Raw genomic sequence first — 18,414 nt, forward strand, 5'->3', positions numbered from 1 at the left:
CGCTAATAGTTTTGACTTCAACTGATAATCGGTTTAAATAATCGTGATTACAATTATGACCTAAATAATTGTGATTATGATTTTTCCCAAAATCAAGCAGCCCTAATGTTTGTTATGTATTCTATCATTTGAGGTTGTTTTCCTCCCCATACTTGTAACAGTTGTTGGGGGCGTATCTCATATGTTTATATCCCAATGTTGACATGTATAGTTTAATCACTTGCTTCTCTGAAACACATAGCCTAATCTAACGAGCAGTAAGCAGATCTAATATCTGATTCATTTATTCATTTTCTTGTCGGCTTAGTCCCTTTATTAATCCGAGGTCGCCACAGCAGAATGAACTGTCAACTTATACAGCACGTTTTTACGCAGCAGATGCCCTTCCAGCCGCAACCCACCCCTGGGAAACATCCACACACTCATTCACACACACACACACACACTCATACACTACAGACAATTTAGCCTACCCAATTCACCTGTACTGCATGTCTTTGGACTGTGGGAAAAACCAGACCACCTGGAGGAAACCCACGTGAATGCAGGGAGAACTTACAAACTCCTAATTTCTAATTTAAATATGTAAATCCAATTCATATATTTAAAATACAAGTTAACATTTAGATTCAAAGATATACAAATAAGTCATAACTACATGCAACATATTTCAAAATTTATCAGACAGAGTTATATATGAATGACAATATGACGTTATAACCTATATTTATGAGGTCCAAGAAACATTAGCAGGTTTTTATGAATAGGCTACTTTATGAAAATACTTTACATTTAAGTACAGCAGTTTTCTTTAAATTTTTTAGGAACAACGCCATTTTTAATTAACTTTTAAAATCACATTGTAATTTAAACATTGACGTTTTATTTATCTTATTTTAGTTGTAAGTGTGTTACTGTTCAAACTATTTATTATTTAAAGTGGCTGACAATAATAAGTATTCATAATAATAAGAATAATCTGCCGTGTTTGTGAACTGTGCAGTGCTGTAGCCGCATAATTAGGCCTACTATGTATTTCAATATCTGTCATTATGGTTGTACTTGGAGAGACTACTTTTTCTGAGGTGGTACTTGGGGAAAAAAGTTTGAGAAACACTGCCCTAAGGCATGTCTTCATTTCCTGTTTGATAATCACACAAAACATTGGCAAGCCTTTGATCTGTATAAAAACAGCTCTCACTCTGCTCTCCAGAAATGAAAGGGAGAATGGCATGATAAGGAGAGGGAAGAAAGACGAGAGTAAGAGGCTTTGAAGGTAGACAGATAGGCAGGGCCGCAGGACTCACTTGAGCTTGGCATCCCCTGTGTGGCAGGCTGTGGCTGGTAAGCACCCTGAGTGATGGCTGGAGTGCTGGAAGTGGCATTAGCAAACTGGGATTGTGCCTAGAAGAGCAAATCACATGTTAACATCCACTATAATCTAATAACGGTTGTTTTAAAGGGCCATAATCAGGCTACATCAGCATAATACCAGGTATCTAAAAATTGATCTTTCTGCACTAAATTAAAAACAGTGGGCAGAAGTTGAAGATTAATCTTCCTTTGAATTATTTTTCAAGCATAAGTGATGTTTAACAGAGCTAGGACAGCATTTCTTATTATATTTATCTTTCTGGAGAAAGTTTTCATTTCTTTTAGTTGGGTTAAAATTAAATATACATATTTTAAAATGTAAAAACTGCTAAGGTCAATATTATCAGTCTCAAAAAAGTTGGCTACAAAACAAAAGTCACTTGTTCAGTGAATTGGCTAATTAATCTAACTTGCCTCATTAAATTAATTAACCTAATTAAGTCTTTATATTGCAAAACTGCTAGTAAAATAGTACACAGACTTTAAGGCAAAGACAAAATTAGTTATTAAAAGTTATATGATTAAAAATGTTGAAAAAAGTGTTCTCTGTTAAACAACTTGAGAAATATTTGAAAATAATTCATTTTACAGGAGGGCTAACATTTTTGTCTTCAACTGTACACGTCTGGAAAATTGAACTGAAAACGTCTCATTTTAAAATTGCTGTATATTTGATAATATTTGTGTTGATATTAGACTTCTTAATTTCAATAAATGTAATATCAAAATTTATTTTAGAAAATTCATACATTAACAACGTAGTTTCACTTGTATTACTAAGTTTTGTTACGATGCGATGATCCGTTAAATTGCTAATACAGTAGTAGTGAGCTACACACTTTAAGATATTCTTCTTTTGGTGTTTTATTTGACGTTTGTCAGGAAAACTGACAAAAAAAAAATAAGTAAAAATCTCTAAGCCTTCCTCCACACACTTTTTAATGAATGTAATACTCAGATAAAACTATCACACTTTATGTTTTAAAAAATGGACAGATTATTCTAATTGTTATTGTAATTCAGTTCAACAGAATACATTTTCTTATAAAATCCAAATAACTATCATTACAGGACAAACAGGAACAATGAGCTCAGAATCTCCTGTCAATACAGCAACAGAAAATACTGTATTTTGTATTTTACTCTTTTAATAAATAAGCACAAAAAGGCAATACACAGAATTGCAAAATGCAAAAGAGCTGATTATGGAATATACGTGGACACTGCATCCTAGAATCATTTGATTTTAGTTTATTCAATGTTATTGAATCAATCTTATCTGTAGGACCAAAAAAGATAGAGAATTTAAAGTTGTTTTGAAATCTGTATTTGCTCAGACCCTTACATGCTTATTCACAATCTTTTATTTTTTGCTTTGCGTACTTAAAATAACAAATCATATAAATGTTAAACATCTGAAGCTATAATAAAGTTGCTACCATTACTAACTGAAAACTATAAAGCCTAAAATTGAAATACAAATGAAAACTAGATAAAAATTTAATTCTGTTTAGAACAAGAAAAACAACAATGTACAGAACATGACTAAAAAAATAAGCTAAAACCATTTTTCTACAATTATATTTTAATAAAACAATGCTGCTTACCCTAATGACCTTGTCCACTTTAAGGTCCTCTAGCGATGGGTACAACGACATCCTAGAAAAAAACACACACAATTGTCACAGCATGAACATGAGGGAAAACAAAGCAGCATCCAGCTATGTGTGCTAAATCATCATTTTATATGGAGCCATGGAGTTTGTTTTTTCTGCTGACTAGAAACAACATGACTCCAGTGGGAACTGAAACCTATACTAATTAGACGGGATGGATGAGAGTATATTAGGAGCAATCTAAGAAAGAATTATGTTTTGATCAGGATCAGAAAAACAGAGTTCATCAGGCTTCTCCATCATGACACACACTTTCAAGAATGTGAATCTCTGGAAATCAAACACACAGACAGACGGTTGTGTCACTGGTCTCCAGGCATTAGCTATAAAGTGGTGTTGCTTTCACATTGAGAAACGATCCGCCTGGGAGTCCATCTGTGTCTTCTGCACAGTCATCCTCGTTGATGTAACAAAAACATGTCGATAATCCTCCAGAAATTATAATGCCTCCTACAATAACCCTGGCTGCTCTTTACTTCAAATACAGACATACTTATGAGTTCAGAACAGAGCAAGAGGCACATATAAAACCTTGTGCCAATGCAGATTTAACAATGAATCATGCTAGGTGCTTGCATTGACAACTCAAGAAAAATACTTCTGATTGTTACATCAAACCTAGTTTGAAAATTTCAACCTGTGAATTAATAATAAAACTACAATAAGTGGAACGTCAAAAAACAAATTATGTAAATATCAGGGTCAATGTTCCAAAATCAGAATCAGAATTATTAGCCAACCTAATAATTCACTCTTTTAAGAGCAACGTGTACAACTGGAAAGGGGGCAGTAAATGATGCAATAATCGTTTATCTTGATTATTGGTTTTTCATAATTATTAGAAAGCAAAATCGAAATCGGATTTTCGATTAATTGCACAGCCCTAGCAGTAATCACAATATCATGATATTTTTATCCAAGATTATCATACCGCTAGAATCTTATATCAGCCCTTGCCTAGTGCATACAGACTCAAACCAATTGTCATTAGGCTTGCCACGATAGACGGTGTTGACGGTGATACCGGTGTTAAGACGCAACACCGGTGACATCACTTTTCCACCGTGACACCGTCCCCACATTTGTTTTTTTTAAGTATTCGTTTATTTTTTTTTTAACATTTATTTGAAATAAATGGAAAATATAATTATAAATAATTGACTTAAAACGAGAGCATGCTCTATAATTAAAATATATACATAGCTACAGTGCGTCATATTTCATTTACCACGGGAGGAGAAAAGAGGAGTGGAATTTACAGAAAGAGGATGGAGGACGATTTATTGTCAAAACGCAATGCAAAAGCGCCTGTTTGGCAATATTTTGGGTTCAAACCAAATGCATAAGAGGACCTGAAGACGTTAATGAGGCAATCTGCAAACTTTGCCTGACAAAGGTGGCAGTATCTGGAAACATAACTTATTTATACACGCACCTTATGTTTAACTATGGGTGGGTCGCGGATAGATCAATGGCCATAAATACGCAACGCATACTCACATTTTTAAAAAATCACTCGACCATCATCTCACAATGTTTAATAATAAATATCTTTCTTTTTTATTATTAAAACGAGTGATTTAGCAATGCCGCGCCATTGACAATCCAACTTCAGAGAAACATCGTGGAAACGTGAGCACTTTTTCCAAAGTTCAGCTGTTCTTTTTTCCACTTGATTATGTGTTTAATGTAAAAAAAATCCATAATGAAAAGGCCGACAAGAGCGCATCTTTTATAACTGAGGACGCTCTCTTCAAAAACCGAAAGTTGCTTCTTCTGTCTGGCAATATTTCAGCTTTTAATATATGAAAAGTTTATTTAGATGAGCCAATATTAAAAATTGCAATAAAGTAACTGAGACGTGTGGCCACACATCGAATCTGAGGACTGATTTTTCTCTCTCTCTCTCTCTCTCTCTCATTCAGACATCGAGCCGCAACACAAGTCAAGTTGCAAACTTAGGCAGGTGCAGCTGACAGGTAGAATAGCTGAAGCCTTTACGAAATCTGTCAAAATACACCACTGAAATTAAAAGGCATAAATGTCTTTGAGCCAAAAAAAAAGTCTATTGCTAGGATATCTGTAAAAACGCAATTGGAGCCAAAGATATGAGTTGTGTAGCCTATAAATTATAGGCCTATTAATTCTAATAAAATTAAAATTAACAATTCATTGCATTTTTCGTTTGATAAAAATATACGTAAACGGAAAAAATCAAAGGTTGGCTAATTTGTATTAATGTGTTTTAATATTAATGAAAATATGCTCAGTCTATTTAATTAATGGCTATATACGCCGTCAATAGACAAGCCATTCAAAACATATTTTACTGTGTACAGGGTTATAATGTATATTTTACAATAAAAACTAAACGTAGCATGTCTCGCTGTCATTTAAAACATGTAATTCATACCACACCAGAGCTGTGGACCTGTAGTGTTTAAACTTACAGGGCGGTTGGTCAATAGTCTTACTGCGCACTGAACTCCAATCCGAGGGACTCGATAGTTACTCGATTATAGACAACATTAACTTGAGAGATTTAAAAAATAAAAGGTATTTTTTAAAAGGAACAACGCGCAAATCTGCAACAAATAAAATAAAAATAAAACGTCTTGCCAGTGCTGTGTGTATTCCGCCACTGACAGTGTGAGACGCCCTTATGCTGCGCCTGTAACAACCGCTTGTAAGAGAGATCAAAGCTGTATCGATATAACCAAAAAGCAAGATCATATAGTTATAAATATTCCATAACAATACTTATAGAAATATTTATACATTTACATGTTGTATATTGAGATTGTGTGATCTGTATAGGTTGTCTGATCTTTCCAGAAGCTGTAAACTGACACATGCGGTGATGTTTAGCTCTGACGAGGCGCTTTTATTTAGCCAGTAGTCTTTAGATTTTTTACATAATGTTCCAATTCTTAACATTTTTTAAATATATAGTTTATATATAAAATGAGTGCTCGCTTGTTTAGCTGTGATCATTATGCAAGGATCATATTTCATATTCGGTTTATTCTTCAATAGCCTATAGATTCGTTAATAATGTATTTGATAAACGGATTGTTCATAAGGACTAAGCTGTTAATATATAACATAGGCGTTTATGATTGTTATTTGTGTGGTTCCAACTTCCACAGTTTTTTCAGCCTGTAGCATTGTTGTGTTTTATTCGTTATGTTTATAAAAGTTATGTTTTGTTTAATAACAGGGATTTTTTTTGTAGTTTCCTTTTCGTCCATTCAAACAATTGACGCCGAATTGGCAATTCCCGCAAAACTGAAAGTGAAAGTATTATACGCACGCATTTATAAGCTATTTAAAAGCAGAAAAAAGTGGAAATGAAGAAACGCCCACTCCCACGGTGATACCGGTATTACCGGTGTTGTCACGTGTCGATTAACCGGTGGGGAAATTTCCTCACCGTCACAACCCTAATTGTCATGCAAGAAATGATGAAATACAATCCATGACATTAAGTGTTGTTGACTAGGCATGGGACGATAACCGTTTTCAAAGTATACCGCGGTTTGGAGAAGTAAAGGCTTTAAAACTGCCAAAATTCTCTGTAATTCCCTTACCAATGAAGACAGCAGAATGACTAATGAAGACAGCAGAAGTCAATGATTCATTTGAATTATTTAGACTGACATGTTTACTGCTCCAAAATATTTAAAATCTTTCAAAAAAAAATATTAATTTAAAAAAAAAAAAATATATATATATATATATATATATATTGTTCCCAGACATTTAAAAAAGAATATATTTTAGAGCAGTGAGCACAATACCAGGATACCATGAAACCGTGATATTTTTATCCAAGGTTATCATACCGTCACAATCGTATACCAGCCCATGCCTATTGATGACTACTACACACCAATGACAACTCACTATCATGCCTATAAATGAAAACTTTTTATTATGAACTGAACACTATATGGACATTTTTCAATATGACTTGTTGTATACAATTTAATTGCCATGATACAATAAAAAGCAATTTAATGAGGTCTAAAGTTTATGATTAACAGAACTCACAGAGGAAACGCCTGAGCACCACCTCCACATTTAACTAAGAACATCCCATCAGAAATCATCACTTTAAAGCCAAAGCACTGACAATGCTTCATATCCAAACAGAATGAAACATTAAACACTGCCTGAATGTGCTGTTCATCTCCAAGAGGAGGAGCAATGAGAACCTTAAGTGCTTTGCTGGTAACACACATCCATTACTGGAATGGGAAAGGAAATGGAGCAAAGTGAGAGAGGGGGAGAGAGCGAGAGAGAGAGAGAGAGAGAGAGAGAGAGAGACAGCAAGAGAGAGAGAGAGAAAAAGACATAAAGAGAAATTGTGTTATCCCTTCAATGATAGGCATAGTTTATTTACTATTTTAGAAAGATTTATTTATTTACATGTCACTATTATTATTATAATTATTATTATTTATTGTTGTTTTTATTATTGAATCCTAAAAAGTTGATTCTTGAAAATCTTCTATCTCTTATTATTACTATTAGATTTTAATCTTTAATACCATCACATTTGTCTTCATTTGCTCTGTTTAATGTAAATCAGAAATTTGAGAGGGAGAGAGATATGCACTTACAAACAACACACAAACATGCACACATAAACTGTTATAATGACTCTTAAAGTGATGATAGTTAAATATACTGTTTATTATTATTTTGTATTATTAGTTTTATCCTGAAATGTCAATTATTAAATATGACATTAGAGGTGCTGTATGTAAGTTTTTGACTCTTTTAAAGCATAAAAATGACATAATATGTTTGCAAATCTTTAGGAAACGTGCTAAGAGAAGATTCATGTTTATCTAAAAATCAATGCTGATGTCAGATATTCTTCTTTGAAAATGTCTGTTATAAGCGTCTGTCTTTGTTTTGGGTTTTTTAACCCGCCCACTGCCACTTTAGCCAATTATTTTTCAGCCCCCTGGGTTGCCTTGGTGGAAAACTGTGTATTTCATTCTATCAGAAAGGCTCTGAGAACATGCTTTCGTGACCGAAAAGTGACAGTAGCAGACTCTAAAATGAGACAAAGATTCAGAGTTCCACATGAGGATTAGAGCTGTGAACCTACACTAGTCTCACGGTTCGGTTACGATTATCATGCCATCGATTCGGTTCAATTCGATATTTTGGTGCATCACATACACAGTTTTATATTTTCTTCACAGCAGCAGTTCTTGTATTAAAATGTATGGATATATTTATATTTATATATTATTTGTAATACAATTTTGTAATTTAATACAAACAGTCAGATATATAAACCGTAACTTTAAACAAAATGAGCATTAAGCAAATAATATAAACAAAAATATAAATATCCAGCTCAATTTCTGATCCTTGTCTAGTTCTCTCACACCTATTTGATTGGTCACACCCTCAACAAAAACGGTTGCGATTGGCTCTTGTGTGCTGCGCTCTTCACAGATGATCAACACTGATAAGCGGCAGGCGGCAGCGGCGATCTCACAGCTGATGTATAATAGACACGGTGGAGAAAACTCTGCAGACACGCGCTCGTTTCTTTATCTAGACGTAACGCTGTAAAACAGCCGAGAGGAGAAGAAAAGCCACGCCAGCAGGTCAAATGGGCCACTGTGTGTGTGTGTGAGAGAGACAGAGCGAGAGAGAGAGAAAGAGAGAAATTAAGTACTTTTATTCTCTCGATCTCAGTGAAATAGGGGGTTTTGTTGTATATGTCAGTGAAAGACTGATCCAGCAAACACACACAGTGAAATTGTGCACAGTTTATGAGTTTTAAGTAGTTAGAGCGTTGTAAATACTCGCGATCGCCTCCCTCGCGACAGAGCACATATGAGGTAAATGACGTCAGTAATAACCGTTTATGATTATTACTGAACCAATACCGAATTGTCCGTGTCTTCATCCCGGTGCACCGAAGAAACGATTAATTTTGACACCCCTAATGAGGATGTTATTAATTAGCAAATAAAATAAATATTACAAGCATAAATAACAGTAGGGCTGTGCAATTAATCGAAAATCCGATATCCGTCATATACGCCTCCTTTCCAGTTGTACACATTTGTTGCTATGCAAAGCTCAGTTCCATGTGCAAATTACTAAAAGCATGTGCTGTAATGTAACTTTGCAGCGCGAAAGACCGTGTGTTTATGTGTGTTTGTGTGTGTCATCTTAAGTCATCTTAACGTGAGCGCTTTAATGGTCACATAGGTGTCAAAACGCGGTGTTTAGTGATTATTCACATTAACCCTTATTTGTATAAAAAACAAACGAGTTGAGAATCAAAATACATGTGAAAGAGAAACCATTAAAGTGACAGCGCACTATTCCTGCTCGTTCTGTTTTCATCATTAATCAAACAACAAGGAGAAAATACCTCACTGCTCCTGACTAAAGGACTTTTGTAGCTTAAGTGCTTTTCTTAAAGTTAAGATACTTAAAGCACAGTTTGTTTCATATTTTTAATCTATTGTATTTATTTCTCCTTCCTTAGCAGGGTGGAAATAACTGTATATGCAGTTGAAGTCAGAATTATTAGCCCTCTTGAACATCAGCAATCCTTTTCCTCCTTAATTTCTGTTTCATAGAAAGAAGATTTTTTTCCAACTTATTTCTGAACATAATTGTTTTAATAACTCATTTCTAATAACTGATTTATTTTATCTTTGCTATGATAACAGCACAATGCACATAATATTAGACTAGATATTTGTTTCAAAATACAAGCATTCAGATTCAAAGTGTGATTCAAAGGCTTAATTAGTGTAAATAGGCAAGTTATTGTATAACAGTAGTTTCTTCTGCAGACAATCAAACAATGTATTGCTTAAAGGGGCTAATAATGTTGACCTTAAAATGGGTTTCAAAATATTTAAACCTGTTTTTATTCTAGCCTAAATAACACAAATAAGGCTTTCTCCAGAAGAAAAAAATACTGTTAAAATTCCTTCCTCTTTTAAACATCATTTGGGGAATATTCATTTTAAAAAAATTCTTAGGAGCGATAATAATTTTGACTACAATTGATAATCGTTTTAAATAATCGTGATTACAATTATGATTAAAATAATCGGGATTATGATTTTTTCCAAAATCGAGCAGCCCTAGTGAGCAGAGCATGAGCTTACATTGTAACCATGTGTCCAAACAACATGCTACGTGTCGGGATATGAGAAGCAATTTGGCTGTTTGACAAAACACAGAAATTTAAACACAGTCATTCAGAAGCACAGAATATGTACTCACAAAATGGTAAGGTTTATAATCTAATGAATACATATTAAACATTATTAAATGTACATGCTGAATCACTGGTGTGAGCCACAGTCCCAAAGTTCAATTTCAAATGTTTTTTAACTATCTATCTGCTGCTGCTTTTAGAAGTATGGCAACAAATGTTATGTAAAATGGCATTCAAACTCATACTGTTGCCATTTAACATTGAATAAAGCAGCTGAGGTGTAACTGAGGTGATCAGTGCCAGTTTATCCTGTTGTTCAGCTGCAAGGAAGAAGCCATTTCTAATATATCAATTTGAGATGTTATATTTAGAACACGATTTAAATCAGCCTTTAGGCTCGATCGTCAGACTCATGCTGGTCCTAAAACAATCTGCACTTGCATTTAATTTGATCCAGGAATGCAATACCTAATTGAACCACTATATTAAACTTGCATAACTCACCTTTAATTAAGGTTTTTGTGTTCTATTTAATGCAAACATCCCATATGCTTTGGCAATCCATACAACTGAAGTTCAAAATTGTTAGCCCTCCAGTGATTTTTTTACTTTTTTAAATATTTCCCAAATAATAGAGCAAGGAATTTTTCACACTATTTCCGATAACATTTTTTCTTCTGGAGAAAAAAAAAAGTCTTATTTGTTTTTAATTTGGCTAGAATAAAAGCAGTATAATGATGGTTTTGTTCTCTAGACAATCAAAAAAAAAGGCGACTAAAGGGGGCTAATATATATATATATATACTGTGTGTGTGTGTGTGTGTGTATAAATCCAGATTTAAATTGTGTTCTAAATAAAACACTATGGATTAGGGATGTAATAATATTGTAAATACCGTCATACCGCAATAGTAATTTTTTTCAATATTACCGTAGGCGCATGACTCAATAAAACTATATTTCTGAGAACAGTTTGCTTAGGCGAATGAAGCGAACGGGAGGTAGCGGGAACTACAATTCCCATTAGCCTAGGCGTGGCCATCATCCTTTGCGGTTTGTTGTCGTTACAGATCCAGTAATGCGGAAATGGATTGTGTTGCTAGTAGCGGGGAAGAAAAAGAGCTGGAAATGATCGAACCTAAAGCTGGTTTTAAATCGGATGTGTGGAAGCATTTCAGTTTCTTTCTAAAAAGATACAAAAAAGAGAAAAGGTGACAGACAAAGAAAAAAACAATATGCAGGCACTGCCAGACTGTGGTGAAATATAAGTCAGGGAATACGACTAAAAACAGTCATAAGGGCCTGCAGAACACAGCACACTTATTAGCACAGCACACTTTAGATTGATGCAGACATTGACTTGTACTGCAAAGAGACCTCTATCCCACTCATGGCTTGTCCTCTCAAGTGGTGGAAAGACAATGTGCAACGTTACCCACTGCTGTCAACCTTGGCTAAATCATATCTCTCTGTCCCAGAAACCTCAGTCCTAAATAAGAAGGGTTTTTTTCTGTTGCAGGGGACATGCCCAGAGATCCCAGCTTTTACCAGATTAGTTATATGATAATTTTCCTTAAAAAAAACATCTCTATCTAAGTGAGTGAATGATTAAATGTTGAATGTGATGAGTTTTCAACAATACTAAATTGAAACTATTTTTTATGTGGTTTAATAGTTTTTGTTATTAAAATTGAAAAATTGAAGTTCCTGTTTCGAAACTTACAGAAAGATGGCTAATTTGTATGTCATCGATATGTTCAGTGCTAAGGTAAATAAACACTTTTGCCACTTTTTTCGAGTCTTTTCATTAGTTTTGTTTTTCCTGTAAATTATTCAATAAATACCGTACCGTGCCATCCATACCAATGTATTATCGTACTGTGAAATTCTGATACCGTTACATCCCTACTATGAATACATGTATAAGTTACCCTAAGCCGCCTTTTTTTTATTGTCTAGAGAACTAACCATCATTATACAATGACTTGCCTTACTACCCTTACTTGCCTAGTTAACCTAACTAACCTAGTTAAGCCTTAAATGTCACTTTAAGCTGAATACTACTGTCTTGAAAAAATATGTAGTAAAATAAAATTTACTGTCATCATGGCAAAGATAATAGAAATCAGTTATTAGAAATTAATTATTAAAGCTATTAGGTTTAGGAATGTGTTGAAACAGAAATTAGGGGGGATATACATGGGGGCTAATAATTCTGACTTCAACTGTATGTAATTTTGGTAAATTTGAATTGAACTGAGTTGAGAGAGAGAAAGAGAGGAAGAGAGAGAGAAAATGGAAAATAAAATAAAAAAATTAAACTGCTTAAACACACAAAAGAAAAAATGAATGAAAATTATGACAGAGATATCTGTAACTTACTAGAGGAAAGGCCAAGAAGAGAGATAATGGCAGCATGTGACTGATGGAGGCTGACATTAGTCACAATCATATGACAATGATCACATGATGTATTGTGTATTCGGGCCAACAATACACTGGCTGTACATCGTCAGCTTACTGTATACGTCACACCCGCAGAAAACAAACCAGGAAATGACAGAAAACCGGCTCAACTCAAACACAGCATGAAACCTTAAACCTTGAATTAGGTGTTACCACAACACCATGAAAATAAAAACCAAGGCTACAATCTACATACTGCCCTATGGTGTTAGGTGTAAAGATAAAAAGTCTAAGCAAATATAATATATATTTATTCTTAAGGAAGAAACTTAAAGTATTCAGAAGAATAAATAATGTAGGATGACATGATTAAAGGACAAACTAAAGAAACATCTTGCATAGTTAATAATGAGATATGAACAAAATTACAAAGGAAATAGGAACTATTTCGTTAGACCGAGAGTGACTGAAGCACTGCCAGTGACTGAAACTGAACAAACATACAGTGTGTACAAATGGAGACGTATTCAAGTCTCAAAAGACCAGTTCACACAAAAATCTAGAGCTACAAAAATAACAATAAATATAGTTTTTTGAAAATGTACAATATAAAGTCCACTGTAATGGCATGGAGTGAATATTAGAATGTTTTTTTCCCGAAATTAACAAAAATAAAAACATTGACAAGTAAACCACATTTTACCCTTAGGCCAAATAAGAGTAATATATTGCTTGCCAATTCAATTTTAATTTTCAGTGTCACTTTCAGCGCTTGATTGGGACTCCTGCTTGGGGTCAACCAAAGACTTTTATCCAACAGACTTTGGTTTGAAAGAGTCCAACTGGGCGTAAGTGTAATCATAACCAAAGATAAAGTTAGTGAAGCCTTTCATTTTCCATGTTTGCAAATCAATCAAACAACAGGATTTAAGACTAACAATTTTGAGTTCAAAACCCTCTTTTAGAAATCAGAGTGTGTCTGAAATTAAGGCTGCACAATACTGGAAAAATATGCAATGTTTTTGAGTATTGCGTTTATGACATTTCTTATAACATAATAAACTTTAAAAAACACTATTTTACAAGCAATTTTTTAAAAATCCTTTATGTAATGATCATATATAAATAAACAGTTAATAGATATTTTTCTGAGTCAAGATGCAAATGTTTAGACTTCAAAATACTGCAAATTACTGAAAACCTTGGCAGAAATTTGGATTCTTATTGACTGTTGACCTTTTCCTCTCTCGTCTCCCAGCATTATTATTTATTTTCAGCTCTATGTTTACCTACCATCACCTAACCTATTTAAAAGGTGTGGATAACCTTAGTAAAGACCCCATCTGATTTGTCAGATTTGGATAAACAACCAATGTATGTAGAACACAAATGCTTTGCACATAAACTGAATTTAATGCACCTTCCTGTGATATGGATATTGCATATACTGTTATCACAATAACAATAATTTTTCGTTATATTGAGCAGCCCTATTTGAAATTACTTTAGACTACAAGCCCCAAGGAAGGGGTAATGTACATTACTCTGCGTTCATAAATATATGAAAGCAGGTGTGAATTATTAATGTGTTTAATGTTTATGTGAAATACTGATAAATACCAGGTTACCTGAGCAGCATCTTTAAAAAAAATTATCAAGACACATTCCCTTTTACACCTGGTGTTTTATTAAATTCCCAACCATTTTGCTGATTCTTTGAGGTGATGTTGTTTGTATTATAATCATTTTTCTGATCTAATATAGTAAAATGAGCTTGCATAAATTACATATGAACATGAAAGGAAACAATGGAAAATTCATCAAGCTTAAAAAATATTGTTCACAAAGCGTTAAACTACAGTGTGCAATTATAATGAACAGAAAATTAATATAAGTATATATTAGTATGCAAGTTTATCGATGGAAATAGTTATTGTTTTTAAGTTATGTTTAGCCACTTTGCCAAATCAAATTGGTAACTTTGCTCAAATAGCAAGCTCGATCAGCAACAGGAAAAAACAGGTAGCCAGAAAACAGACATGTGGCCATTCCTGAGTGCCAAAGTCACTGCACGCATTTTCCAACCATGCTGAGGATTCTGGTGCAAGCGCCATGCCATGTAATTGTGCCATACTAACCCAAGCAAAAGTGGAAATACCAACGTAACCCTTCCTTACTATTCTTTAATCCACTTGGTCCAAAGGTCAAAGAAGGGCTTATAAGGTTCCTGTTCTTAGCACAAACAGGCCCTAAAGGATGAAGCAGGCACATACTGGCTTTCCAACCAGATTAAAGGCACTGGAGCTCCTTATTCCATGATGGCAGATTCAAAGCTCTGCATGCTCCTACACATCGCCATATCACACAAATCTGTGAAACATTCTCAGACAGACATGACCATGAAAAGACAACTTTCGCCCACAGGCTCATGAATAAACTCCCACACTACTGCACACAGAACAGCTCGCGCAAACCAACACATTCGCCCGCCTCATCCCATCATTCTCAGTCTGTGAAAGCAAACGCATGCGCTCAAATATCCGCTCTGACGATTCAACCAAAACCACAATGACGCCAGAAACGGGCACTAAATATATCCAAGTGGCTCCACAAACACTGTCTCTCATCCCCAAAAAATGTCACCAATGGCCCATTATTTCCTGTCAAGAGCACTCCAATAAAGTAGAGATGTCTCCAAATAGTGGACAGATGGAGTAATTTTCTTGCAGACATGTGTGCTTCTATTGTTGGGAGCTTAATCTAGTTCATCTACTCGCAAGGAATGAAGTGAATCCACTGGACATAAAGTGGGCCATAAATCAAGCAGGCATCGACGGGGAATCTCATCATTCAGGCTGGAAGTCATCTGAAGTCAACACCTGTTATCAGTGTTTTTTTTATTGAAGTTGCAGTGAAACGAAACTTAATTCTGAATTAAACTGTGATCTGATTTGAAGAAGCATATTGCATAACTTAGTTCTAGTTTTGGCACTTGCCACATGAACACAAAGGAAGGGCAACAAAATTAATGGTTCTGCACACAAAATTTAATTTATTTTTTTAGTCAACAAAGCTTGTCTTTTAACCCCAAACTTGTTGGGACTTATGACTTTGACTAAAATATGTGTAAAAATATCCATTTCATAACAAATTATGTGTTGTTGTGTATTTATTTTTTGAACCAAACCTTTAAACACAATGTTTGTTTTTTGTTTTTCATAAAGCAATTTTCATTTTTAAAAAGAGATCAAACATTCAGTATTTTTAATTGTACTGCTTAAAATTTCTTTCATGGGCCTATGCTCCAAAAGTGATAAAAATAATTATTTAATGTAATTTAATCTCATAAAACTAACTATACAAAACATGAATTGTTGACTAAAATATGACATAATTTCACCAAAAAAAAAAAGTTTAAAAGAAAAAAATAAAGCCTATTTGGATAAATCATTTACTTTCATGTTGACTTTAAATAAAAACTGAAAGATTTGGTAGCTGTTGAAATAAAATAATATAAGCACAAATATATAATGAAATAATTTTTATTCATGTTTTAGACATCAATAGTTCCAATACAAAACCAAAACAGCAGAGTATAAACAAAACTAATCATGTTCAAAAAGTTTATTTTCAAAAAACTATGTTCCAATCATGGTACAAAGAAAAAACTAATTATTTGATGTAATTTTATATCATAAAACTATCTAAATATGCAAAACATAAATTGTTGACTAAAATATGACATCATTTTACAAAAAAAAAGTCCAAAAAAGAAATAAAGCCTCTTTGCATGAATTATTTACTTTAAAGAAAAACTGAAAGATTTACAAGCTGTTAAAATAATATAAGCAAAAATACTCAAATGAAAAAAATTGTATTCATATTTTAGACACCAATAGGTCAAATACAAAACCAAAACAGCAAAGTAAAACAAATCTAAATAAACAAAAAAGGTCCAGACATCAAGTAAAAAAACTAATAATTTAATGCAATTTAATACCATAAAATTATCTAAGTATACTAAAAAAATATATAAAATGATAAAAAAAAAACTAAAATCTGACAATTTCCGCAACAAAACGTATAAAAGAAATAAAGCCTCTTTGCATGAATTATTGACTTTTTATGTCGACTTATAAAATAAATAAAAACTGAAAAATTATTAACTGTTCAAATAAAATAATAAACAAAAATACTAAATGAAATGATTTTTATTCATCATAATATTAAGCTTTTTAATACCCAATACAAAACCAAAACACCAGAGTATAAAAAAAACTAAATATAGTATAGTATAAGCCTGAATAACTCCAACATTATGGAAAGTTTCACACAAATCTAAGGCATGATCATCCAAAAGCTTAAGTTCAGACATCATTTCCTAAACATGGATTACTTAACTTGCAATTGCAGAACAAATCTACAAAGCAAACTAAAGTTGGGGACAAAACCAGTGGATAACTGTCCGGCTGAGTGGGTGAGGGGCCTTTGGTATGGGGAGAATTGGGCAAAGCTAATTTCCAGGCAGACTGGATGAGTGCTGAGCATAATAAACGTTTCTCCCATGGCAACAGTCTGTAACTCTATTGACCGAGTCCAGCAAAGGATCCGAGCGGAAATATCCAATCCACAGCTTTTGGGAAAATGTAATTTCACAATGATATGTTTGTTAGCAATATAAATCCGTTATTTCACAAAACCTACTCGTGACCAACTATGATGTAACGTTAGATTATTCCAATGGACGGTTGTCATCATGTGGGAAAATCCCTTCATCCATAAAACTAAGTGAAAACTAGGTCGTAATTAAGTCTTTACATGTTGGTCAGCATCACTCATTAACCTTTTTTCATTAAGTTTGCTTTCCTCCATTCGGTCATTAATAATTCAGTTCTTTCCATTACGTGTTTGTAGACTAACTTAAACATAAAGGTGGAACCGAAAATAAATCTTGTTTCTCGAGAAACAAGCAGGACGTGGTTTCACATTTCAATGACGAATCGTAGGGTTAAAAACATCGATCTAATTAACCATATGCGAGATCAACAGAAAAATATGACTGAATTGTATGTGGCATTTATCTACATAAGTTATAACATCTCATGTGATTCAGTGACGAATAATGAACGATGTGACACGAGCATACAAACCTACTAAACGTTCATTTAAAGAGAAAGTTAAACATAAGTGTGATTTAGCTTTCTCTATATAACGTTATCTAACGTCATGTGAATGAAAACCTGAGGTAACTTATACAAGATTATTTATTTGTAAATATATTCTGCATTAAAATTCCCAAAACATAAACAACAGCGAAAATCGACTGCCAACGGGTTTAAAACAAAAAGCAAGGTATTATAAATCTGCTTTTCACCGTAAAGTGAACAGATTTAAAGCATTTTTATCTGTTTGTGTTGTGTTTAGCTCTCGAGCTAGTCACGGTAACTCCGTTAGCAACCGCATAACAATGCTAATTTCACGAATAAAGTTACATTTCCCTTTCCTTAATTAATGACCACGTGATGTGTAACAAAAATAGCATCTAAATAAAATAAACAAAATATAACTGAAGGACGAATCAGGTGAAGTTAGCACAAGCATGTCTTTGTTCTTCGTGTGTGTGCGAGTGTGTGTGTCTGTGTGTGTTAGCAGCAGCCTGGTTAAGTTTAGCTTCGGTTAGCCACATAACGTTACCTGACTGTATAAAATAAAATCGCTCACAACGACAACTAAAATAACAAC

The 18,414-nt window shown here is 33.7% G+C and overlaps 1 protein-coding gene across 2 annotated transcripts in view; it reads right to left on the bottom strand.

The window, feature by feature from the left end:
- sdcbp2 (syndecan binding protein (syntenin) 2) overlaps positions 1-18,414 on the bottom strand; it is a 33,563-nt gene that overhangs the window by 14,925 nt on the left and 224 nt on the right. For both annotated transcript variants that reach the window (XR_015522648.1, NM_212691.2), the window contains exons 2-3: positions 2,982-3,033; positions 1,308-1,404 (exon numbers count right to left, since the gene is read on the bottom strand). Coding sequence is in view for 1 of the 2 variants with exons in the window: in NM_212691.2 (NP_997856.1) it covers positions 1,308-1,404; positions 2,982-3,032 (148 nt within the window). In the remaining variant the exon portion in view is untranslated. The remainder of the gene's footprint in view (positions 1-1,307; positions 1,405-2,981; positions 3,034-18,414) is intronic.

This window comes from Danio rerio, chromosome 23 (genome assembly GCF_052040795.2).
Source record: "Danio rerio strain M-AB ecotype USA chromosome 23, GRCz13ab, whole genome shotgun sequence".
NCBI lineage: Eukaryota > Metazoa > Chordata > Actinopteri > Cypriniformes > Danionidae > Danio > Danio rerio.